This window comes from Salmo salar, chromosome ssa22 (genome assembly GCF_905237065.1).
Source record: "Salmo salar chromosome ssa22, Ssal_v3.1, whole genome shotgun sequence".
In the NCBI taxonomy this organism is placed as follows: Eukaryota; Metazoa; Chordata; class Actinopteri; order Salmoniformes; family Salmonidae; genus Salmo; species Salmo salar.
The window spans coordinates 58,403,314-58,428,879 of NC_059463.1; the positions used below are offsets into that span (position 1 = coordinate 58,403,314).

Below are 25,566 nucleotides of genomic sequence, written 5' to 3' on the forward strand. Positions count from 1 at the left end.
CAGACAGACACACGAAGTGGAGCTATCTGACCCAGACAGACACACGAAGTGGAGCTATCTGACCCAGACAGACACACGAAGTGGAGCTATCTGACCCAGACAGACACACGAAGTGGAGCTATCTGACCCAGACAGACACACGAAGTGGAGCTATCTGACCCAGACAGACACACGAAGTGGAGCTATCTGACCCAGACAGACACACGAAGTGGAGCTATCTGACCCAGACAGACACACGAAGTGGAGCTATCTGACCCAGACAGACACACGAAGTGGAGCTATCTGACCCAGACAGACACACGAGTGGAGCTATCTGACCCAGACAGACACACGAAGTGGAGCTATCTGACCCAGACAGACACACGAAGTGGAGCTATCTGACCCAGACAGACACACGAAGTGGAGCTATCTGACCCAGACAGACACACGAAGTGGAGCTATCTGACCCAGACAGACACACGAAGTGGAGCTATCTGACCCAGACAGACACACGAAGTGGAGCTATCTGACCCAGACAGACACACGAAGTGGAGCTATCTGACCCAGACAGACACATGAAGTGGAGCTATCTGACCCAGACAGACACATGAAGTGGAGCTATCTGAACTGACGCAGACAGACAGACAAAAGTCAGGATCAGAGAGGGGGGGGAGACGGAGAGGTGCAAGACAGAGAGATATAGAGAGAAGGGAAAATAGATGGAGAGACCTAGAAAAAGAGAAAGAGAGAGAGCTAGAAAGGGAGAAATAGTGAGAGAGAGAAGGAGATAGAAAGGGAGAGAGAAAGAGAGCAATAAGGGGATGGAGAGGGGGGAGAGGGAGAGAGAGGATAACAGAAGAGATGTTAGAGAATGGAGTGGTTTATGTAACAGGGAAAAGTGGGGGAGAGAGAGGATAACAGAAGAGATGTTAGAGAATGGAGTGGTTTGTGTAACAGGGGAAAGTGGGGGAGAGAGAGGATAACAGAAGAGATGTTAGAGAATGGAGTGGTTTATGTAACAGGGGAAAGTGGGGGAGAGAGAGGATAACAGAAGAGATGTTAGAGAATGGAGTGGTTTATGTAACAGGGGAAAGTGGGGGGAGAGAGAGGATAACAGAAGAGATGTTAGAGAATGGAGTGGTTTATGTAACAGGGGAAAGTGGGGGAGAGAGAGGATAACAGAAGAGATGTTAGAGAATGGAGTGGTTTATGTAACAGGGGAAAGTGGGGGAGAGAGAGGATAACAGAAGAGATGTTAGAGAATGGAGTGGTTTGTGTAACAGGGGAAAGTGGGGGAGAGAGAGGATAACAGAAGAGATGTTAGAGAATGGAGTGGTTTATGTAACAGGGAATGGGGAAAGTTGTAGTGTGAAGCATTTCATCTCAGAGTGTTTTTTCCCCCCTCCTCTCCTACCTCTACTCCCCTCGTCGTCCTCCCCTCGTCCTCTCCTCTTCCTCCCCCTTCGTCTCCTCCTCTCCTCCTCCTCCCCCTTCATCTCCTGCTCCTCCCCCTTCGTCTCCTCCTCTCTTCCTCTCCCCTCCTCTCCTCCTCCTCCCCCTTCGTCTCCTCCTCTCTTCCTCCCCCCTCCTCTCCTCCTCCTCCTCCTTCATCTCCTCCCCCCTCCTCTCCTCCACCCTCCCCTCTTCTTCTCCTCTCCTCCCCTTTTTGCTCTCTTCACTTTTTTGGGAAAGTAGGCCAAAATAAGCTGCAGGCTTATACAGATGCAGAACAACACCCACGCATGTATGTGTCTCTCTCTCCTTCTCGCTCTCTCTCTCTCTCTCTCCCTCTCGCTCTCTCTCTGTCCCTCTCTCTCTCTGTCTCTCCCTCTGTTGCTCTCCCTCCCTCTATTCCCCCCTCCCTCTCTCTCACATTTCCACTCTCCAATTCTCTCTTGTTTTCTTTCCCTCAGCCTTTATCCATCCCTCCTTTCATCGCTCTCTCTTTTTCACTCCCACCTCCTCTCTCCCTCCCTCCCTCCCATCCATAAGGATCCCTGGTATTCAGCAGAACAGTGAGGGAACACTACAGGGCAGTGCCTGGTATTCAGCAGAACAGTGAGGGAACACTACAGGGCAGTGCCTGGTATTCAGCAGAACAGTGAGGGAACACTACAGGGCAGTGCCTGGTATTCAGCAGAACAGTGAGGGAACACTACAGGGCAGTGCCTGGAGAAAAACAAACATCTTAGTTGACCAAGAGGCCTCTGTTCTTTTGACCAATCAATTGGTCGAAACATCCTATGTGTTTTAATCAAATCAACTCTATGCACTGAGCTTGTCTGATGCTTTAAGCGCATTGTTTGATGAAATAATTAAGACTCACAAATGACTAGAGGGAGACCGACCAGTAATTGATTATTTAGGCTGGGCTAGGTGACTGTGACTAGAACCCATTTGTCTCTCTCTCCTCCCGGCTGCAGCAGTGTTTATGACGCTGTCCGTGTTGCTGAAGCTGCAGCAGTGTTTATGACGCTGTCCGTGTTGCTGAAGCTGCAGCAGTGTTTATGACGCTGTCCGTGTTGCTGCAGCAGTGTTTATGACGCTGTCCGTGTTGCTGAAGCTGCAGCAGTGTTTATGACGCTGTCCGTGTTGCTGAAGCTGCAGCAGTGTTTATCACGCTGTCCGTGTTGCTGAAGCTGCAGCAGTGTTTATCACGCTGTCCGTGTTGCTGAAGCTGCAGCAGTGTTTATCACGCTGTCCGTGTTGCTGAAGCTGGAGCAGTGTTTATGACGCTGTCCGTGTTGCTGAAGCTGCAGCAGTGTTTATGACGCTGTCCGTGTTGCTGAAGCTGCAGCAGTGTTTATGACGCTGTCCGTGTTGCTGAAGCTGCAGCAGTGTTTATGACGCTGTCCGTGTTGCTGAAGCTGCAGCAGTGTTTATGACGCTGTCCGTGTTGCTGAAGCTGCAGCAGTGTTTATGACGCTGTCCGTGTTGCTGAAGCTGCAGCAGTGTTTATGACGCTGTCCGTGTTGCTGAAGCTAAAACATAATTACAGCCATTTCTGACCGAAAAGTTCTCTTACCCGAAATCTCTAATTTGTCTATGAAAAACATTCCCTATTCCCTCAACCCTTGCTCTCTTTACGTGACACATGCACGTGATCAAAGACCTATTCTTACGAATATTACTAGAGAACGTTGGTTATGTAATTATTACTCCAGAATGCCCGTTATTCCAGAGGATGATTCGAGCGGGATTCGTTTTTTTTTTTACTAAATTGCCCCCTGTAATTATTATTATATTATTTTTTAAATAAATTGACAGGTGTTTATTCTAGGCGTGAAGACATGTCCAGGTGATAGTGACACGCTGATAACTTGGTCCCCAAGTTTCTAAACCAAACCGAACCATATTTCCTATAGTGTCACCATAATATTTGAATTGAGGAAGTGTGATCATAATGATTAGGGTATTTTAGTAATCCGCAGTACGTCCTAAATGCCCTCCCAGCTTTTAGATGGGAGCTAAACAGAGCAAGTACACTTGAGATGCATTTTTAAAAGGCTACGGATGAGAAAGTTAACTTATCATTTATGAACGTTTAGGTCAGTTGTATTATGCTGCTGCTTTGCCATCTATTAACACCAAGGGGTACATTAAATACTGATGCATTTGCCAATATTCAGTTCATATATATAATGAGAGCAATAAAGGGATAGAGAGAGGGGGAGAGGGAGAGAGAGGATAACATTCCCGTACAAATCTGCTATGTCAATAATTTTTTACATGGCAGGAGAATAACAATTCCAGCCAGAATAACCTACTGTTTTTGTTGTTGCAAACTCCAAGGTCCTCTGATAATATTAGCCCTGTGCGAATCGACATCCCTGGGTTTTCAGAGAAATGTCTGAGTTTGACAGGTGTTGCTCGAGGTTTGAGCAAGAAAACAATAACAGATTTGAGAAATCGAACAAAGCGCTATGCATAAGCTATACATGAACGACCTACATGTAGCCCATCAACTTATATATATGCACAAAACATGTAAACCAAAGCATTCACTGTGGAAGTTGATGGGCTACATGTAGGTCTTTCATGACCCATAGCATAATCACATCAATACATTGGTTCCAACAAACTCTGAACACTGGAACACAGCAAAATGGATGCAAAGGACTTGACAAATAACTCGAAACAGGGGAATGTTTACTGAGGAAGTCAGATGTGTGGAATAAATGTGACTAGTTGTGTAAAATACTGGAGATCAGAAGGTAAGCAACAAGAAAAGCGTACATATTATGTCATGCCAAACAGGTGCTGTATAGATTACAAAATCATTTTTCTGACTGTTTGGAACAATGTTAACAACACTAAATAAATTATAAGCGTACCAGAGAGTCTGTTGTAACAATTTTCATTTTTTTTGTTGCTAAGCCTTTATTACAGCAAAGACTAAAAACAGTCGCATTCATTCGTGAATGCAATTTCCTGAAATGGAACGGTTTATTTCATGTTTAAGCTAATTATTCAAGGCTCGTTTTTATTTTATATTTAAACTAAAATGCTTGATTGGATTTCAAATCATAAATGATTCTAAATGCTGTGTGAAGACATGACCAAATAAATGATTGATTGATACAGTAGCCTATATAAGTATTGAAATACATTGCATTTCTAAGTATTCAGACCCTTTGACTTTTTCCGCATTTTGTTATGTTACAGCCTTATTCTAAAATGGATTACATTTTTTTTTTTAAATCCTCATCAATGTACACACAATACCCCATAATGACATCACAATACCCCATAATGACATCACAATACCCCATAATGACATCACAATACCCCATAATGTCACAAGCGTCGTTGAAGGTGGACCAAAATGCAGGGGGTATATTTATCATCTTCTTATTTATTGAAGGAAAAACACGTAAACAAAACAAACGACGAAAACAGTCCAATAAGGTGCACAGACTATACTGGAAACAACCACCCACAAAACACAAGTGAAACAAACCCCAACTAAATATGGCCTCCAATTAGAGACAACGACAACCAGCTGCCTCTAATTGGAGGTCCTACAAAAACCCCAACATAGAAATAGAAAAACTAGATAAACACATAGAATAGATGATATAGAACATAAACCAAAAACACCGAACCACACAAAAAAAACACCCCCTGCCACGCCCTGACCAAACTATAATAACAAATAACCCCTTTTACTGGTCAGGACGTGACACATAATAATATCACAATAGCCCATAATGACAAAGTGAAACAGGTTTTTAGAATTATTTGCAAATGTATAAATAAATAAAAAACAGAAATTCCTTATTTACATAAGTATTCAGACCCTTTGCTATGAGACTTTAAATTGAGCTCATGTGCATCTTGTTTCCATTGATCATCCTTGAGATGTTTCTAGAACTTGATTGGAGTGTACCTCTGGTAAATTAAATTGATTGGACATGATTTGGAAAGGCACATACTTGTTTATATATGGTCCCACAGTTGACAGTGCATGTCAGAGCAAAAACCAAGCCATGAGGTCGAAGGAATTGTCCGTAGAGCTCCGAGACAGAATTGTATCCAGGCACAGATCTGGGGAAGGGTACCAAAACATTGCTGCTGCATTGAAGGTCCCCAAGAACACAGTGGCCTCCATCATTCTTAAATGGAAGAAGACTCTTCCTAGAGGTGGCAGCCGGGCCAAACTGATTAATCGGGGGAGAAAGGCCTGGAGCAGGTTGAGAGCTTCAAGTTCCTTGGCGTCCACATCACCAACAAACTAACATGGTCCAAGCACACCAAGACAGTCGTGAAGGGGGCACGACAAAACCTATTTCCTCTCAGGAGACTGAAAAGATTTGGCATGGGTCCTCAGATCCTCAAAAAGTTTTACAGCTGCACCATCGAGAGCATTCTGACTGGCTGCATCACCGCCTGGTATGGCAACTGCTCGGCCTCCGACAGCAAGGTACTACAGAGGGTAGTGCGTACGGCCCAGTACATCACTGGGGCCAAGCTTCCTGCCATCCAGGACTTCTATACCAGGCGGTTTCAGAGGAAGGCCCTAAAATATATATGTATATAGCCCCTGCTATTGTTATTTACTACTGCTCTTTAATTATTTGTTATTCTTCACTTACTTTTTTTAGGGATTTTCTTATTTTTTCGCATTTCACTGTAAGGTCTACACCTGTTGTACTCGGCGCATGTGACTAATAAAGTTTGATTTGAAGGCTGCTATACTAAGCCTACTAATGATAATGACATTAATTATGATCATAATAATAACAATAAGAAGGATCTTCATTATTCATATTTTAAATATTATTATTCTGACAATTTCAATTGAAATGACAAACACTAAATAAACTATAAATAATACCAGAGAGGTTGTTCTCATGGGGGGGAGTGTACAGCCTTTATTACAGCATAGCAAAGATTTAAAAAAAACAGCCGAATTTGTGAAATTGTTTACTTGACATGTTATTGTGTGAGGCTTGGTGCAGAAGAATCAATAGGATGTTAAACAGGCAACAGAAGCAGGATCTGTCTTATTCCTATAGCTGTACTGAAGATTTATAAAGCCAGGCACATTTAACAGTTACGCTAGTGATTATAGACCTAATTATGTTGGGGCTGTTTTCTCATCTCCTTATTCCGCTGCTGCCTCCGCCGCATTGTTCTCAACACCAGTATGCTGGTTAACTTTGCTATTATTCACATAGCAACATGGTCTAGGAAAAGGCGCCAATTCAACAGCGCATTGATGTGTTTCTGAAGCGTGGACAGCGACCACTATCCAACGTGTGGAAAAAGCTAATTTGTTATAAAATAATATCATTATTATTGCACCATTGTTCTTATATAATATAACCATATACAATTTCAGTAGCATATGTCTTAGACCGATGGACTGTCTCCACAATGGATCAGTCCACTCCGACAGGAGCCAATCAGACAGGTGTCTTAGACCGAGAGACTGTGCCATCCCCCGCTGTCTCCACAATGGATCAGTCCACTCCGACAGGAGCCAATCAGACAGGTGTCTTAGACCGAGAGACTGTGCCATCCCCCGCTGTCTCCACAATGGATCAGTCCACTCCGACAGGAGCCAATCAGACAGGTGTCTTAGACCGAGAGACTGTGCCATCCCCCGCTGTCTCCACAATGGATCAGTCCACTCCGACAGGAGCCAATCAGACAGGTGTCTTAGACCGAGAGACTGTGCCATCCCCCGCTGTCTCCACAATGGATCAGTCCACTCCGACAGGAGCCAATCAGACAGGTGTCTTAGACCGAGAGACTGTGCCATCCCCCGCTGTCTCCACAATGGATCAGTCCACTCCGACAGGAGCCAATCAGACAGGTGTCTTAGACCGAGAGACTGTGCCATCCCCCGCTGTCTCCACAATGGATCAGTCCACTCCGACAGGAGCCAATCAGACAGGTGTCTTAGACCGAGAGACTGTGCCATCCCCCGCTGTCTCCACAATGGATCAGTCCACTCCGACAGGAGCCAATCAGACAGGTGTCTTAGACCGAGAGACTGTGCCATCCCCCGCTGTCTCCACAATGGATCAGTCCACTCCGACAGGAGCCAATCAGACAGGTGTTTTGTACACCATGGTAGTATTATTTCATGTTTTTTAGTTTTTGCTATATGCTTCGACTAAAGACATCTGAGTCGACCAACAGCCTATCGACCAAACAATTGACCAGTGGACTAAATGGGGTCAGCCCCTGGTACAATACCAGGTCCTATGTGACCTGTTACCTTTTGAACACCTTACAGTTGATTTGATTTGGACTGTCTTCCCTGTGGCTCAGTTGGTAGAGCATGGTGTTTGCAACGCCAGCATGTTGTGTGCAACGCCAGGGTTGTGGGTTCGATTCCCACGGGGGGCCAGTACAATTATTTTTTTTTTTTAAATGCATGAAATGAAATGTATGCATTCACTACTGTAAGTCGCTCTGGATAAGAGCGTCTGCTAAATGACTTAAATGTAAATTTGATTGATAGTCATATCACTCTTTTGGGAGCAACTTACCTGTCTCTCAGGTGTTAAGAACAGTCCACTCGTTCAACATTTTTTCAGGAATTAACATACATATAACCTTTACCCTTTAACATATGCCCCCTGCCCTCTCTTCCTCCTGACAGTGATCTGGATGTTGGTGCGATGCGCGATGCTGCCGCCCTGCTGGTGGGGACCCATAACTTCAGCTCCTTCAGAGCCCTGAACTCTGAGACACCGTTTAAAGACCCGGTAAAGACACTGGAGATGGCCAGTCTGGAACTCGGAGACGCCTTTGCACACAAACACTTCCACAGGTAACCTCTGACCTCTTAACCCCTGACCCTAATCCTAACCCACATTTTGGAGCCTGCGTTCGTATACAAAGACATTTCCACGGGTATCCTCTGACCTCTAACCCTAACGATAACCTTTACCCTAACTGTCAGAAAGCCTTTAGTACCCAACACCATGTTTACATTGGTGGGGATTTGGATTAGTTTAAAACCCTCTGAATATTACTAGAATCAATCGTCATTTTTTTCAGTTCTGGTCATTGTAGTGGCCTCTACCTAGAAGAGGGAGGCTGGAGCATAATCCATAGTGGAGGTTAGTGGGGGGGGGGTGTTGGAGAGAGATTTGGTGAACTAAATGGCTGTGGGGTTTATTCCTCTGGATGGGTTGTTCCTGTACTAAATTAATTATTAACCCCTGAAATATGGGTTGAGAGATAGATGGTATGTATTCGTCTATGTGAGTTAAAACCAGTGTTACGAACCGGCTCAGAGTTCGCAACAAAAGGGAGACAACGTGGAGACAAGGAATATCAAAATATATATTTATTAAATAAAGTAAACTTAAGTAATTAACAATGGTGTGTGTAATCAGTAATCAGTAGTGTAAGTGAGTGTTTTGCATGCAGAAATGTCATAATGCAGGGTGTTGAAGGGTGCCAAAGCAGACAACCAAAAACAACAAGGTGTCTACATGTCTCCAAACAATGTGGAAGAGGTGCCTTTATCCTGGGACACAGCCGGGCCCAGGTGTTTCCCATCTAGCTGACGACCCTCCCAGCTCCGCCCACCGGCATCCTAATAAGGAACAAGAGCAAAGAGAGCGAATACGGCAGACAGAGTGGGAGGGTCGTCACACCAGTCATATTTATATGCATGTGTTTATTTGTCAGGGACCATGTACAACATATCATTTAGCTAGATAGCTCATTTTCTCTCGGCCCGAGCTCTGTGTACATACACTACATGGACAAAAGTATGTGGACACCTGCTCGTCAAACATCTCATTCCAAAATCATGGGGATTAATATAGAGTTGGTCCCCCTCTTTGCTGCTATAACAGCCTCCACTCTTCTGGGAAGGCTTTCCACTAGATGTTGGAACATTGCTGCCGGGACTTGCTTCCATTTAGCCACAAGGGCATTAGTGAGGTCGGGCACTGATGTTGGGCGATTAGGCCTGGCTCGCAGTCTGTGTTCTAATTCATCCCAAAGGTGTTCGATGGTGTTGAGGTCAGGGCTTTGTGCAGGCCAGCAATGTTCTTCCACACCGATTTCAACAAACTATTTCTGTATGTACCTCGTTTTTTGCATGGGGGAATTGTCATGCTGAAACAGGAAAGGGCCTTCCTCAAACTGTTCCATAAAGTTGGAAGCACAGAATCGTCTAGAATGTATGCTGTATGCTGTAACGTTACGATTTCCCTTCACTGGAACTAAGGGGCATAGCCCGAACCATGAAAAACAGCCCCAGACTATTATTCCTCCTCCACCAAACTTTACAGTTGGCACTATGCATTCGGGCAGGTAGATTCGTAACGTCGGACTGCCAGATGATGAAGCATGACTCATCACCCCAGAGAATGCGTTTCCACTGCTCCAGAGACCAGTGGCGGCGAGCTTTACACCACTCCAGCCGACGCTTTGATCTTAGGCTTGTGTGCGACTGATCGGCCATGAAACTCCCCGACGAACAGTTATTGTGCTGACAGGCAGTTTGGAACTCGGTAGTGAGTGATGCAACAGTCGGCGGTCCTGTTCTGTGAGCTTGTGTGGGGCCTACCACTTCGAAATCATTGAAGATAACATACAATAAAGTCTGGGACTTATTTCCATTGTGGTCCTCGTGAAACAAGATCCAACACGGTTGAACACAGTGTGACAGAGAGATAATAAAACAAAGAAGAAGAACATCTATCGCATCACTAGTGACATCGTAGGGTACGTTCATATGGGTACAGCAGACATCAAACCATTTTTTGACTTTCTTTTTTAAAGTATTGACTGTGTGCTCGGTTTTTATACGCCTATCAGCAACGGGTGTGGCTGAAATAGCAGAATCCGCTCATTTGAAGGGGTGTTTACACACTTTTGGCCATGTAGTGTATTTCATAAAGGTCCCTATAATAAGAAACAGGGGAAGCCTGCTTGTGAATTATTGATAAGCCCGAAGGTTTCGACACACTTTTAGTTCGGTGTTGTACAATTATATAGAGTAGTGGTAGGAGAGTATGAAGAACACTGGAGAGACAGGGCAGGACAGGGCAGGACAGGACAGGACAGGGCAGGACAGGACAGGAGGAGATTACACACGGACCAGAGGAGTTCCAGAGGAGGAGAGCTTCTAGAATGTCGTTGCTGTTCTAGAATGTTGTTGCTGTTCTAGAATGTTGTTGCTGTTCTAGAATGTCGTTGCTGTTCTAGAATGTTGTTGCTGTTCTAGAATGTCGTTGCTGTTTTAGAATATTGTTGCTGTTCTAGAATGTCGTCGGATGTTCTAGACTTGTTTTGTTTTATGTTCACTTTCCACAGTAACAAACTCAGACACAGACATGAACACCCAGACCAGTCTAATCCTGCATGTGAAACAGATGCTTTATGTTCTTAATGCTGTTCTTGTAATATTGAGAAATAGTTTTGACATAAAACCTACTCTAAATTGTATTCCTGTTCCCATTCAATTTGTCAGTGTTCAGTTTGCCAACGTCAACATGTAATAACACACACACACACACATTATGTTCTTCTGTCCTCTTAGGGACCCAAAATTAATTTCCATTGAAAATCCTATTTTCTCTAACCTTTAACCCTAACATTAACCTTAACCCAGACCATAAACCTAACCACTAACCCCTTACATGTCATCATCAGACAGCACAGCAGCATTGACATTCATTTACATGTGACCCAGTTCTCACAGTGTAGCACCTAGAATGACTCCCTATGCCCTATCCCCTATTCTGTCCAATATCCCATATTCCCTATTCTATCCCCTATTCCATCCCCAATTCTATCCCCTATTCTATCCCCTATTCCCTATTCTATTCCCTATCCCCTATTCTATTCCCTATTCTATTCCCTATCCCCTATTCTATCCCGTATTCCCTATTCTATTCCCTATCCCCTATTCTATCCCCTATTCTATCCCCTATTCTGTTCCCTATCCCCTATCCCCTATTATATCCCCTATTCTGTCCCCTATTCTATTCCCTATCCCCTATTCTATCCCCTATTCCCTATCCCCTATTGTATCCCCTATTCTATTCCCTATCCCCTATTCTATTCCCTATCCCCTATTCCCTATCCCCTATTGTATCCCCTATATACCAGGAGCTGTGCCAGGCCCGCCACGTCTGTCGACTCATCCAGCTGTAACACATAATTCACTGGCTTGTATGCGAAGCAGTAATTGTTTCAAAACATCTCCTGCCATGTCACTGATGTGTCGTGAAACAGTGTTGTTTGATGAAGGCATTGTCTGTAATGTTTTTTTGGCTTTCCCCCCCCAGCGTTGTCCCAGCCATATCTGCGGCAGCAGGAAGAATTAAGTCCTCCACAATAGTATGGGGCTTGCCTGTCCTGGCCACTCAGTAGTTCACCATATAAGACTCTTCTAGCCCCTTCATATTAATGGTATCTGTTGCTTTTATACATGTCTTACTACTCGAAAGTCATCTTTATTCTCTCTCAAAAAACTCCCATGGCTTATTTTCAAATTGCCATGTTTCGTTTCTAAATGTCTGCGCAAGAGTGACGGTTTCATCGAGTTGTGAGGTAGTACTCATATAACACACTGTGGCTGAGGAAAGGCACTACTCCCAATATAAGTGAACCCCAAATCAATGTCGTTCTCGTCATATTTGCGCCTCTTTGATGGTCCAACGTCCCTGTCTGATGTTCGGTGCTTTCCCGGGTAAAGGGGGGCAGTAGCTCTTCAGCTGCATCAGATTCACAACTGTCAGTGTCCATGCTAGCTTGGCTAACAACAAATGTAGAATTACTGATGCTAGCATTGGATGTGCTCGTGACAGCAGAACAACTTGTGTCGTCGACAGGTGCAGGTGTAGTACTGCTGGTAGTAGCAGGTGTAGTACTGCTGGTAGTAGCAGGTGTAGTACTGCTGGTAGTAGCAGGTGTAGTACTGCTGGTAGTAGCAGGTGTAGTACTGCTGGTAGTAGCAGGTGTAGTACTGCTGGTAGTAGCAGGTGTAGTACTGCTGGTAGTAGCAGGTGTAGTACTAGTAGCAGTACTACCAGTAGAGCTGGTATGTCTCTATGGATGCGGGCCTTACTTTTTTTTAGCCATTTATCAATTTTCTAGCAAACGGAATGAGCAGCAGCTAGATAACAGTGGAATTCCCGTGACAGATTATTTGACTAGGCTACCTGCCTCCCCTCTAACCACTAGACTACCTGCCTCCCCTCTAACCACTAGGCTACCTGCCTCCCCTCTAACCACTAGACTACCTGCCTCCCCTCTAACCACTAGGCTACCTGCCTCCCCTCTAACCACTAGACTACCTGCCTCCCCTCTAACCACTAGTCTACCTGCCTCCCCTCTAACCACTAGTCTACCTGCCTCCCCTCTAACCGCTAGACTACCTGCCTCCCCTCTAACCGCTAGGCTACCTGCCTCCCCTCTAACCGCTAGGCTACCTGCCTCCCCTCTAACCACTAGTCTACCTGCCTCCCCTCTAACCGCTAGGCTACCTGCCTCCCCTCTAACCACTAGGCTACCTGCCTCCCCTCTAACCGCTAGGCTACCTGCCTCCCCTCTAACCACTAGTCTACCTGTCTCCCCTCTAACCGCTAGGCTACCTGCCTCCCCTCTAACCACTAGTCTACCTGCCTCCCCTCTAACCACTAGACTACCTGCCTCCCCTCTAACCACTAGACTACCTGCCTCCCCTCTAACCACTAGACTACCTGCCTCCCCTCTAACCACTAGTCTACCTGCCTCCCCTCTAACCACTAGACTACCTGCCTCCCCTCTAACCACTAGACTACCTGCCTCCCCTCTAACCACTAGACTACCTGTCTCCCCTCTAACCGCTAGGCTACCTGCCTCCCCTCTAACCACTAGTCTACCTGCCTCCCCTCTAACCACTAGGCTACCTGCCTCCCCTCTAACCACTAGGCTACCTGCCTCCCCTCTAACCACTAGACTACCTGCCTCCCCTCTAACCACTAGGCTACCTGCCTCCCCTCTAACCACTAGACTACCTGCCTCCCCTCTAACCACTAGACTACCTGCCTCCCCTCTAACCACTAGGCTACCTGCCTCCCCTCTAACCACTAGGCTACCTGCCTCCCCTCTAACCACTAGGCTACCTGCCTCCCCTCTAACCACTAGGCTACCTGCCTCCCCTCTAACCACTAGACTACCTGCCTCCCCTCTAACCACTAGGCTACCTGCCTCCCCTCTAACCACTAGGCTACCTGCCTCCCCTCTAACCACTAGGGCTACCTGCCTCCCCTCTAACCACTAGGCTACCTGCCTCCCCTCTAACCACTAGACTACCTGCCTCCCCTCTAACCACTAGGCTACCTGCCTCCCCTCTAACCACTAGACTACCTGCCTCCCCTCTAACCACTAGACTACCTGCCTCCCCTCTAACCACTAGACTACCTGCCTCCCCTCTAACCACTAGACTACCTGCCTCCCCTCTACCCACTAGGCTACCTGCCTCCCCTCTAACCACTAGGCTACCTGCCTCCCCTCTAACCACTAGACTACCTGCCTCCCCTCTAACCGCTAGACTACCTGTCTCCCCTCTAACCGCTAGGCTACCTGCCTCCCCTCTAACCGCTAGACTACCTGCCTCCCCCCTCTAACCACTAGGCTACCTGCCTCCCCTCTAACCACTAGGCTACCTGCCTCCCCTCTAACCACTAGACTACCTGCCTCCCCTCTAACCACTAGACTACCTGCCTCCCCTCTAACCACTAGGCTACCTGCCTCCCCTCTAACCACTAGACTACCTGCCTCCCCTCTAACCACTAGGCTACCTGCCTCCCCTCTAACCACTAGACTACCTGCCTCCCCTCTAACCACTAGACTACCTGCCTCCTCTAACCACTAGGCTACCTGCCACCCCTCTAACCACTAGGCTACCTGCCTCCCCTCTAACCACTAGACTACCTGCCTCCCCTCTAACCACTAGACTACCTGCCTCCCCTCTAACCACTAGGCTACCTGCCTCCCCTCTAACCACTAGACTACCTGCCTCCCCTCTAACCACTAGGCTACCTGCCTCCCCTCTAACCACTAGGCTACCTGCCTCCCCTCTAACCGCTAGACTACCTGCCTCCCCTCTAACCGCTAGGCTACCTGCCTCCCCTCTAACCGCTAGGCTACCTGCCTCCCCTCTAACCACTAGACTACCTGCCTCCCCTCTAACCACTAGGCTACCTGCCTCCCCTCTAACCACTAGGCTACCTGCCTCCTCTAACCACTAGGCTACCTGCCTCCCCTCTAACCACTAGGCTACCTGCCACCCCTCTAACCACTAGGCTACCTGCCTCCCCTCTAACCACTAGACTACCTGCCACCCCTCTAACCACTAGACTACCTGCCTCCCCTCTAACCACTAGACTACCTGCCTCCCCTCTAACCACTAGACTACCTGCCTCCCCTCTAACCACTAGGCTACCTGCCTCCCCTCTAACCACTAGACTACCTGCCTCCCCTCTAACCACTAGGCTACCTGCCTCCCCTCTAACCACTAGGCTACCTGTCTCCCCTCTAACCACTAGGCTACCTGCCTCCCCTCTAACCACTAGACTACCTGCCTCCCCTCTAACCACTAGACTACCTGTCTCCCCTCTAACCGCTAGGCTACCTGCCTCCCCTCTAACCGCTAGACTACCTGCCTCCCCCCTCTAACCACTAGGCTACCTGCCTCCCCTCTAACCACTAGGCTACCTGCCTCCCCTCTAACCACTAGACTACCTGCCTCCCCTCTAACCACTAGACTACCTGCCTCCCCTCTAACCACTAGGCTACCTGCCTCCCCTCTAACCACTAGACTACCTGCCTCCCCTCTAACCACTAGGCTACCTGCCTCCCCTCTAACCACTAGGCTACCTGCCTCCCCTCTAACCACTAGACTACCTGCCTCCTCTAACCACTAGGCTACCTGCCGCCCCTCTAACCACTAGGCTACCTGCCTCCCCTCTAACCACTAGACTACCTGCCACCCCTCTAACCACTAGACTACCTGCATCCCCTCTAACCACTAGGCTACCTGCCTCCCCTCTAACCACTAGGCTACCTGCCTCCCCTCTAACCACTAGACTACCTGCCTCCCCTCTAACCGCTAGGCTACCTGCCTCCCCTCTAACCGCTAGACTACCTGCCTCCCCTCTAACCACTAGACTACCTGCCTCCCCTCTAACCACTAGGCTACCTGCCTCCCCTCTAACCACTAGACTACCTGCCTCCCCTCTAACCACTAGGCTACCTGCCTCCCCTCTAACCACTAGGCTACCTGCCTCCCCTCTAACCGCTAGACTACCTGCCTCCCCTCTAACCGCTAGACTACCTGCCTCCCCTCTAACCGCTAGGCTACCTGCCTCCCCTCTAACCGCTAGGCTACCTGCCTCCCCTCTAACCACTAGACTACCTGCCTCCCCTCTAACCACTAGGCTACCTGCCTCCCCTCTAACCACTAGGCTACCTGCCTCCTCTAACCACTAGACTACCTGCCTCCCCTCTAACCACTAGACTACCTGCCTCCCCTCTAACCACTAGAGTACCTGCCTCCCCTCTAACCACTAGGCTACCTGCCTCCCCTCTAACCACTAGGCTACCTGCCTCCTCTAACCACTAGACTACCTGCCTCCTCTAACCACTAGACTACCTGCCTCCCCTCTAACCACTAGACTACCTGCCTCCCCTCTAACCACTAGACTACCTGCCTCCCCTCTAACCACTAGGCTACCTGCCTCCCCTCTAACCACTAGGCTACCTGCCTCCTCTAACCACTAGACTACCTGCCTCCTCTAACCACTAGACTACCTGCCTCCCCTCTAACCACTAGACTACCTGCCTCCCCTCTAACCACTAGACTACCTGCCTCCCCTCTAACCACTAGACTACCTGCCTCCCCTCTAACCACTAGGCTACCTGCCTCCCCTCTAACCACTAGGCTACCTGCCTCCTCTAACCACTAGACTACCTGCCTCCTCTAACCACTAGACTACCTGCCTCCCCTCTAACCACTAGACTACCTGCCTCCCCTCTAACCACTAGACTACCTGCCTCCCCTCTAACCACTAGACTACCTGCCTCCCCTCTAACCACTAGGCTACCTGCCTCCCCTCTAACCACTAGGCTACCTGCCTCCTCTAACCACTAGGCTACCTGCCTCCCCTCTAACCACTAGACTACCTGCCTCCCCTCTAACCACTAGACTACCTGCCTCCCCTCTAACCACTAGGCTACCTGCCTCCCCTCTAACCACTAGGCTACCTGCCTCCCCTCTAACCACTAGACTACCTGCCTCCCCTCTAACCACTAGGCTACCTGCCACCCCTCTAACCACTAGACTACCTGCCTCCCCTCTAACCACTATGCTACCTGCCTCCCCTCTAACCACTAGGCTACCTGCCTCCTCTAACCACTAGGCTACCTGCCTCCCCTCTAACCGCTAGGCTACCTGCCTCCCCTCTAACCACTAGGCTACCTGCCTCCCCTCTAACCACTAGGCTACCTGCCTCCCCTCTAACCACTAGGCTACCTGCCTCCCCTCTAACCACTAGGCTACCTGCCTCCCCTCTAACCACTAGGCTACCTGCCTCCCCTCTAACCACTAGGCTACCTGCCTCCTCTAACCACTAGGCTACCTGCCTCCCCTCTAACCACTAGGCTACCTGCCACCCCTCTAACCACTAGACTACCTGCCTCCCCTCTAACCACTAGACTACCTGCCACCCCTCTAACCACTAGACTACCTGCCTCCCCTCTAACCACTAGACTACCTGCCTCCCCTCTAACCACTAGGCTACCTGCCACCCCTCTAACCACTAGACTACCTGCCTCCCCTCTAACCGCTAGGCTACCTGCCTCCCCTCTAACCACTAGGCTACCTGCCTCCCCTCTAACCACTAGACTACCTGCCTCCCCTCTAACCACTAGACTACCTGCCTCCCCTCTAACCACTAGACTACCTGCCTCCCCCCTCTAACCACTAGGCTACCTGCCTCCCCCCTCTAACCACTAGGCTACCTGCCTCCCCTCTAACCACTAGACTACCTGCCTCCCCTCTAACCACTAGGCTACCTGCCACCCCTCTAACCACTAGGCTACCTGCCCCCCCTCTAACCACTAGGCTACCTGCCTCCCCTCTAACCACTAGACTACCTGCCTCCCCTCTAACCACTAGACTACCTGCCTCCCCTCTAACCACTAGACTACCTGCCTCCCCTCTAACCACTAGACTACCTGCCTCCCCTGTAACCACTAGACTACCTGCCACCCCTCTAACCACTAGGCTACCTGCCTCCCCTCTAACCACTAGACTACCTGCCTCCCCTCTAACCACTAGACTACCTGCCTCCCCTCTAACCACTAGGCTACCTGCCTCCCCTCTAACCACTAGACTACCTGCCTCCCCTCTAACCACTAGGCTACCTGCCTCCCCTCTAACCACTAGACTACCTGCCCCCCCTCTAACCACTAGGCTACCTGCCTCCCCTCTAACCACTAGAATACCTGCCTCCCCTCTAACCACTAGACTACCTGCCTCCCCTCTAACCACTAGGCTACCTGCCTCCCCTCTAACCGCTAGGCTACCTGCCTCCCCTCTAACCGCTAGGCTACCCGTATTTTACGGCCTACCGGGGGGTTAACTGCCTTGTTCAGGAGCAGAATGACAGATTTCTACCTTGTCAGCTCAGGGATTCGATCTAGCAACCTTTCGGTTACTGACCCAACGCTCTAACCACTAGACTACCCGCCGCCCCTCTAACCACTAGGCTACCCGCCTCCCCTCTAACCACTAGGCTACCTGCCTCCCCTCTAACCACTAGGCTACCTGCCTCCCCTCTAACCACTAGACTACCTGCCTCCCCTCTAACCACTAGGCTACCTGCCTCCCCTCTAACCACTAGGCTACCTGCCTCCCCTCTAACCACTAGGCTACCTGCCTCCCCTCTAACCACTAGACTACCTGCCTCCCCTCTAACCACTAGGCTACCTGCCTCCCCTCTAACAACTAGACTACCTGCCTCCCCTGTAACCACTAGACTACCTGCCTCCCCTCTAACCACTAGACTACCTGCCTCCCCTCTAACCACTAGACTACCTGCCTCCCCCCTCTAACCACTAGGCTACCTGCCTCCCCTCTAACCACTAGACTACCCGCCTCCCCTCTAACCACTAGGCTACCCGCCTCCCCTCTAACCACTAGGCTACCCGCCTCCCCTCTAACCACTAGACTACCTGCCACCCCTCTAACCACTAGACTACCTGCCACCCCTCTAACCACTAGGCTACCTGCCTCCCCTCTAACCACTAGACTACCTGCCTCCCCTCTAACCACTAGGCTACCTGCCTCCCCTCTAACAACTAGACTACCTGCCTCCCCTGTAACCACTAGACTACCTGCCTCCCCTCTAACCACTAGACTACCTGCCTCCCTCTAACCACTAGACTACCTGCCTCCCCCTCTAACCACTAGGCTACCTGCCTCCCCTCTAACCACTAGACTACCCGCCTCCCCTCTAACCACTAGGCTACCCGCCTCCCCTCTAACCACTAGGCTACCCGCCTCCCCTCTAACCACTAGACTACCTGCCACCCCTCTAACCACTAGACTACCTGCCACCCCTCTAACCACTAGGCTACCTGCCTCCCCTCTAACCACTAGGCTACCTGCCTCCCCTCTAACCACTAGACTACCTGCCTCCCCTCTAACCACTAGACTACCTGCCTCCCCTCTAACCACTAGACTACCTGCCTCCTCTAACCACTAGACTACCTGCCTCCCCTCTACCCACTAGACTACCTGCCTCCCCCCTCTAACCACTAGACTACCTGCCTCCCCTCTAACCACTAGACTACCCGCCTCCCCTCTAACCACTAGGCTACCCGCCTCCCCTCTAACCACTAGGCTACCCGCCACCCCTCTAACCACTAGAGTACCCGCCTCCCCTCTAACCACTAGACTACCCGCCACCCCTCTAACCACTAGGCTACCCGCCTCCCCTCTAACCACTAGGCTACCTGCCTCCCCTCTAACCACTAGGCTACCTGCCTCCCCTCTAACCACTAGGCTACCTGCCTCCCCTCTAACCACTAGGCTACCTGCCTCCCCTCTAACCACTAGGCTACCTGCCTCCCCTCTAACCACTAGGCTACCTGCCTCCCCCCTCTAACCACTAGGCTACCTGCCTCCCCCTCTAACCACTAGGCTACCTGCCTCCCCCTCTAACCACTAGGCTACCTGCCTCCCCCTCTAACCACTAGGCTACCTGCCTCCCCCCTCTAACCACTAGGCTACCTGCCTCCCCCTCTAACCACTAGGCTACCTGCCTCCCCCTCTAACCACTAGGCTACCTGCCTCCCCCTCTAACCACTAGGCTACCTGCCTCCCCCTCTAACCACTAGGCTACCTGCCTCCCCCCTCTAACCACTAGGCTACCTGCCTCCCCCTCTAACCACTAGGCTACCTGCCTCCCCCTCTAACCACTAGGCTACCTGCCTCCCCCCTCTAACCACTAGGCTACCTGCCTCCCCCTCTAACCACTAGGCTACCTGCCTCCCCCTCTAACCACTAGGCTACCTGCCTCCCCCTCTAACCACTAGGCTACCTGCCTCCCCCTCTAACCACTAGGCTACCTGCCTCCCCCTCTAACCACTAGGCTACCTGCCTCCCCCTCTAACCACTAGGCTACCTGCCTCCCCCTCTAACCACTAGGCTACCTGCCTCCCCCCTCTAACCTCTAGGCTACCTGCCTCCCCCTCTAACCACTAGGCTACCTGCCTCCCCCCTCTAACCACTAGGCTACCTGCCTGCCCCCTCTAACCACTAGGCTACCTGCCTCCCCCTCTAACCACTAGACTACCTGCCTCCCCCTCTAACCACTAGACTACCTGCCTCCCCCTCTAACCACTAGACTACCTGCCTCCCCCTCTAACCACTAGGCTACCTGCCTCCCCCTCTAACCACTAGGCTACCTGCCTCCCCCTCTAACCACTAGGCTACCTGCCTCCCCTCTAACCACTAGGCTACCTGCCTCCTCTAACCACTAGGCTACCTGCCCCCTCTAACCACTAGGCTACCTGCCTCCCCTCTAACCACTAGGCTACCTGCCTCCCCTCTAACCACTAGGCTACCTGCCTCCCCTCTAACCACTAGGCTACCTGCCTCCCCTCTAACCACTAGGCTACCCGCCTCCCCTCTAACCACTAGGCTACCTGCCTCCCCTCTAACCACTAGGCTACCCGCCACCCCTCTAACCACTAGACTACCTGCCTCCCCTCTAACCACTAGACTACCTGCCTCCCCTCTAACCACTAGACTACCTGCCTCCCCTCTAACCACTAGGCTACCTGCCTCCCCTCTAACCACTAGACTACCTGCCTCCCCTCTAACCACTAGGCTACCTGCCTCCCCTCTAACCACTAGGCTACCCGCCACCCCTCTAACCACTAGACTACCTGCCTCCCCTCTAACCACTAGACTACCTGCCTCCCCTCTAACCACTAGGCTACCTGCCCTAACCCCTCTAACCACTAGACTACCTGCCTCCCCGTTAGAAAATATATATGGACTGTTTGAAAATGTGAAGAATTTTTTATTTCAAATGTGAATCACATTTTTATTTGGCGGCATAGCGCGTACCCCTGGGGGGACCAGGTATACCCCAGTTTGGGAATATCTGGTCTTCCGTATCAAAAGCTTTGGCCAAGTCAATAAAAATAGCAGCACAACATTGCTTAGAATCAAGGGCAATGGTGACATCATTTAGTACCTTTTAAGGTTGCAGTGACACATCAATAACCTGAGTGGTGATCAACTGAGAAAAGTAGTTAATTTTAGCCAATCGGTTCCCTTGGCAGCTTCTTCCCATGAATCTCAGCCTGTTACCTAGCAACAACAACAACACTTCACCCTTCATTTTATTTTCTGAATAATTCAAGAAATATGTAATTAATTTTGACCTTTTGCCCGAGGAGGTCTTAGTCCCGCAATTGTACATCTAGCTAAGTAGTTTAGTGGTTGAAGGAGAGGTATTTCTGACGTTTGATAATGTACACCAACACTCCATTATCTCTCTAAGCCAGAGCCAGCCACTTCATAATAAAGAGAAGCTAACCAGCTTGTGCAACACTAAATACAAAGGATCCTTCAATAAAGAAGAAAGGTAGCTAGCTAACTACTGTAGTAACATTATTTTAATCACAATGAAGCAGCAACTGCCTGTTGTGCCTCGTGTCAGTGCAGTATGGACTCAGCTCAGCTGCTGAACTTAGAGGTGCCCAAGATACGTGGGGGGAGATGATTGGTTGGTAGTTTAGGACGATTAAGCCAATGAGTAATTAGTGATGTGGGGTGAGAAGAAGAAGAAGTAAAAAAATAAATCGATACAGTTGCATATCGGGGTATTATTTGTGACGATAAATCGTAAATCGTTTTGACGATATATCGCGTTATTTATTGTGAGGTCGTCGGCTGTACCTCCAGTATCTCTTTCATCGCTTATTCTCCATCTTCTTTTTAAACAGGGAGGGCCGATTTTCTCATGAGCAATATGTTTGAAACATCGAATCACAATACATCGGCACCTAAGTATTGTGATAATATCGCATTGTGAGGTCCCTGGCATTTCCCAGCCCTATGAGCAATATGGCGGGAGATTCTCCCAGCACTATGTGTTCCTTTCAGTCTGCAGGGAGAGATGGCAGCAGAGCAGAGGTTCACACACACACACACACACACAGGATGCTGGCTGCTGACGTTTATACTACGTCAAAAACATTGACTCACAGCAACGAGCGGGAAGCAGATCAGATAATGAATGAATGGGCACCATTTACTAAATGCTCACACACACCATATTTCTCTCCCTGCAGACTAAGACTGGAGTACCACTGAAATAGGTAATTAGTCTAAACCCACTTTAGCCATTTTTAGGAGCCCATATCCTTGTGACCATCAGATCAGATAAAGCACATTCTGAAAGTATTCAGACCCCTTGACTTTTTCCACATTTTGTTACGGTACGGCCTTATTCTGAAATTTATTAAATAGTTTCCCCCTCATCAAGCTACACACAATACCCCATAATGACATCACAATACCCAATAATGACAACGCAAACACCTTGTTTTTAGAAATGTGTGCAAATTTATATTTAATTTTTTTTATGGAAATATCACATAAGTATTCAGACCCTTTACTTAGTACTTTGTTGAAGCACCTTTGGCAGCGATTACAGCCTGGAGTCTTCTTGGGTATGTCGCTACAAGCTTGGCACACCTGTATTTGGGGAGTTTCTCCCATTCTTCTCTGCAGATCCTCTCAAGCTCTGTCAGGTTGGATGGGGAGCATCGCTGCACAGCTATTTTCAGGTCTCTCCAGAGATGTTCGATCAGGTTCAAGTCCGGGCTCTGGCTGGGCCACTCAAGGACATTCAGAGACTTGTCCCGAAGCCACTCCTGTGTTGTGTTGGCTGTGTGCTTAGGGTCGTTGTCCCGTTGGAAGGTGAACCTTCACCCCCAGTCTGAGGTTCTGAGTGCTCTGGAGCAGGTTTTCATCAAGGATCTCTCTGTACTTTGCTCCGTTTATCTTTCCCTCAATCCTGACTAGTCTCCCAGTCCCTGCCATTGAAAAATATCCCCACAGCATGATGCTGCCAACACCATGCTTCACCGTAGGTATGGTGCCAGGTTTCTTCCAGACGTGACGCTTGGCATTCAGGTCAAGCGGGAAGCAAATCAGATAATGAATGGGCACCATTACTAAATGCTCACACACACACCATATTTCTCTCCCTGCAGACTAACACTGGAATACCACTGAAATAGGTAATTAGACTAACCCCACTTTAGCCATTACTAGGAGCCTGTATCCTTGTGACCATCCGATTAGATACAGTATTATACCTGACAATCAATTCAGAGGTAGACATTGTTGCTGTGATGTTGAACACAATGTCTCAATACAGCAGTTACCACACCTCTAGGCTTGTGGTACGACGATGCCATTACTGGTGTTGTTTTACTGTCTCTCTCTGCAATATTTTAAATGTTTGTTGTCCTCTTTGCAGGGATATTCAGTTCTGGGAGCTTACCTTCAAAAGCAGATCCTTCCTCTACAAACAGGTGCGTTGTATTCCAGCGTCACCGCCAGCCAGTGAGTGCTGATCGCCATCTGTTGGTGAATATTAGTGGTGCCGTTACCGTGGGAATAAAAACCATGATTACTATGCATCAGTGGTGCACGTGAACCCAGACGGTGTTACTTCTCTGCTTTGTTAAAGGTGCGTAGGATGACAGGGGCTCTGGTGGCAGTTGGCCAGGGACAGATGTCTGTCTCTGGGGTGAAGGAATTACTGGAGGCCCAGGACTCTCAGGCCTACCCACACAACCTCACATCACCCCCAGAAGGACTCTTCCTCACCAGGGTAGAGTACCACCGGTCAGGTGAGACTCACCTAACTTCCCAGTGTGTGTCTGAAAACTTTATTAGTAGCCGTCAAAAATCAATTACACTTCCCTTGATTCCTCGCATTCTCTCTCTCTCCTCACCTCCTTCTCAAAACCCATTGGATTAGAAGGTCAGAGGGGTAGGTCAAAGGGGAGCCAATGAGAAGGAGGTGAGGGGAGAAGACGTGAGGAATCAAGGAAGTGCAATTGAGATTCTCCCCATGTTTCCTCCGTCCTTGTTTCCTCAATTACTCCCTCAGACAACCTTCTCAGATGAGCTGTGAGGAATTGAGAAAACAATGACAGAGGAAGCAAAGACTTTGATGTCAAGTAAAAATGTTCAGATACAGTTCACACAATATACCTTGTTTTCCATTTGACCTTTTCTAGAGAAATTATTTTAAGGCACCATTGTTCCTTTCTGACGTCTGTTGTTTTTGTCTTCCACAGACCTGCAGCTTTACACTCAGGAGGATTCACAGAGTTGACTGTGGTTTTAATGACCTAGGCCCAATCCCAAATGGACCCCTAGACATTACGCCCTACGCATTTGTGGAGATCTGAGAGGATTTGAAAAGCAATTTACTAATACCTCCAATTTGCCCCTCTGATAGGCTAGGTCAGGGGTGTCAAACTAAAACCATGGGGGGTCTAGTGTCTGCAGGTTTTAGTTTTCTAACACCTAGACACCCAGGAGAGGGGAGTCCCTTACTGAGATCTAGACAACCAGGTGAGGGGTCCTTACTGAGACCTAGACACCCAGGTGAGGGGAGTTCCTTACTGAGATCTAGACAACCAGGTGAGGGGAGTTCCTTACTGAGATCTAGACACCCAGGTGAGGGGAGTTCCTTACTGAGACCTAGACAACCAGGTGAGGGGAGTTCCTTACTGAGACCTAGACAACCAGGTGAGGGGAGTTCCTTACTGAGACCTAGACAACCAGGTGAGGGGAGTTCCTTACTGAGACCTAGACAACCAGGTGAGGGGAGTTCCTTACTGAGACCTAGACAACCAGGTGAGGGGAGTTCCTTACTGAGACCTAGACAACCAGGTGAGGGGAGTTCCTTACTGAGACCTAGACAACCAGGTGAGGAGAGTTCCTTACTGAGACCTAGACAACCAGGTGAGGGGAGTTCCTTACTGAGATCTAGACACCCAGGTGAGGAGAGTTCCTTACTGAGACCTAGACAACCAGGTGAGGGGAGTTCCTTACTGAGACCTAGACAACCAGGTGAGGGGAGTTCCTTACTGAGACCTAGACAACCAGGTGAGGGGAGTTCCTTACTGAGACCTAGACAACCAGGTGAGGGGAGTTCCTTACTGAGACCTAGACAACCAGGTGAGGGGTCCTTACTGAGACCTAGACAACCAGGTGAGGGGTCCTTACTGAGACCTAGACAACCAGGTGAGGAGAGTTCCTTACTGAGACCTAGACAACCAGGTGAGGGGAGTTCCTTACTGAGACCTAGACAACCAGGTGAGGGGAGTTCCTTACTGAGACCTAGACAACCAGGTGAGGGGAGTTCCTTACTGAGACCTAGACAACCAGGTGAGGAGAGTTCCTTACTGAGACCTAGACAACTAGGTGAGGAGAGTTCCTTACTGAGACCTAGACAACCAGGTGAGGGAATTCCTCAAATCCTCTCAGATCTAGTGCACAAGTGCATAAGT

General features: G+C 49.1%; 1 protein-coding gene across 2 annotated transcripts in view; it reads left to right on the forward strand.

Annotated features, from left to right (window-relative positions):
• Nucleotides 1–24,724, forward strand: part of pusl1 (pseudouridine synthase like 1) — a 67,009-nt gene extending 42,285 nt beyond the window's left edge. Inside the window, exons 5-8 of one of the 2 annotated variants that reach the window (XM_045705584.1) lie at nt 8,096–8,266; nt 23,517–23,571; nt 23,730–23,892; nt 24,346–24,724. In XM_045705584.1, the coding sequence (XP_045561540.1) occupies nt 8,096–8,266; nt 23,517–23,571; nt 23,730–23,892; nt 24,346–24,383 (427 nt within the window). In that variant the 3' untranslated portion in view covers nt 24,384–24,724. The remainder of the gene's footprint in view (nt 1–8,095; nt 8,267–23,516; nt 23,572–23,729; nt 23,893–24,345) is intronic. The other variant, XM_045705583.1, reaches the window with a different exon arrangement.
• Nucleotides 24,725–25,566: the final 842 nt, after the last annotated feature.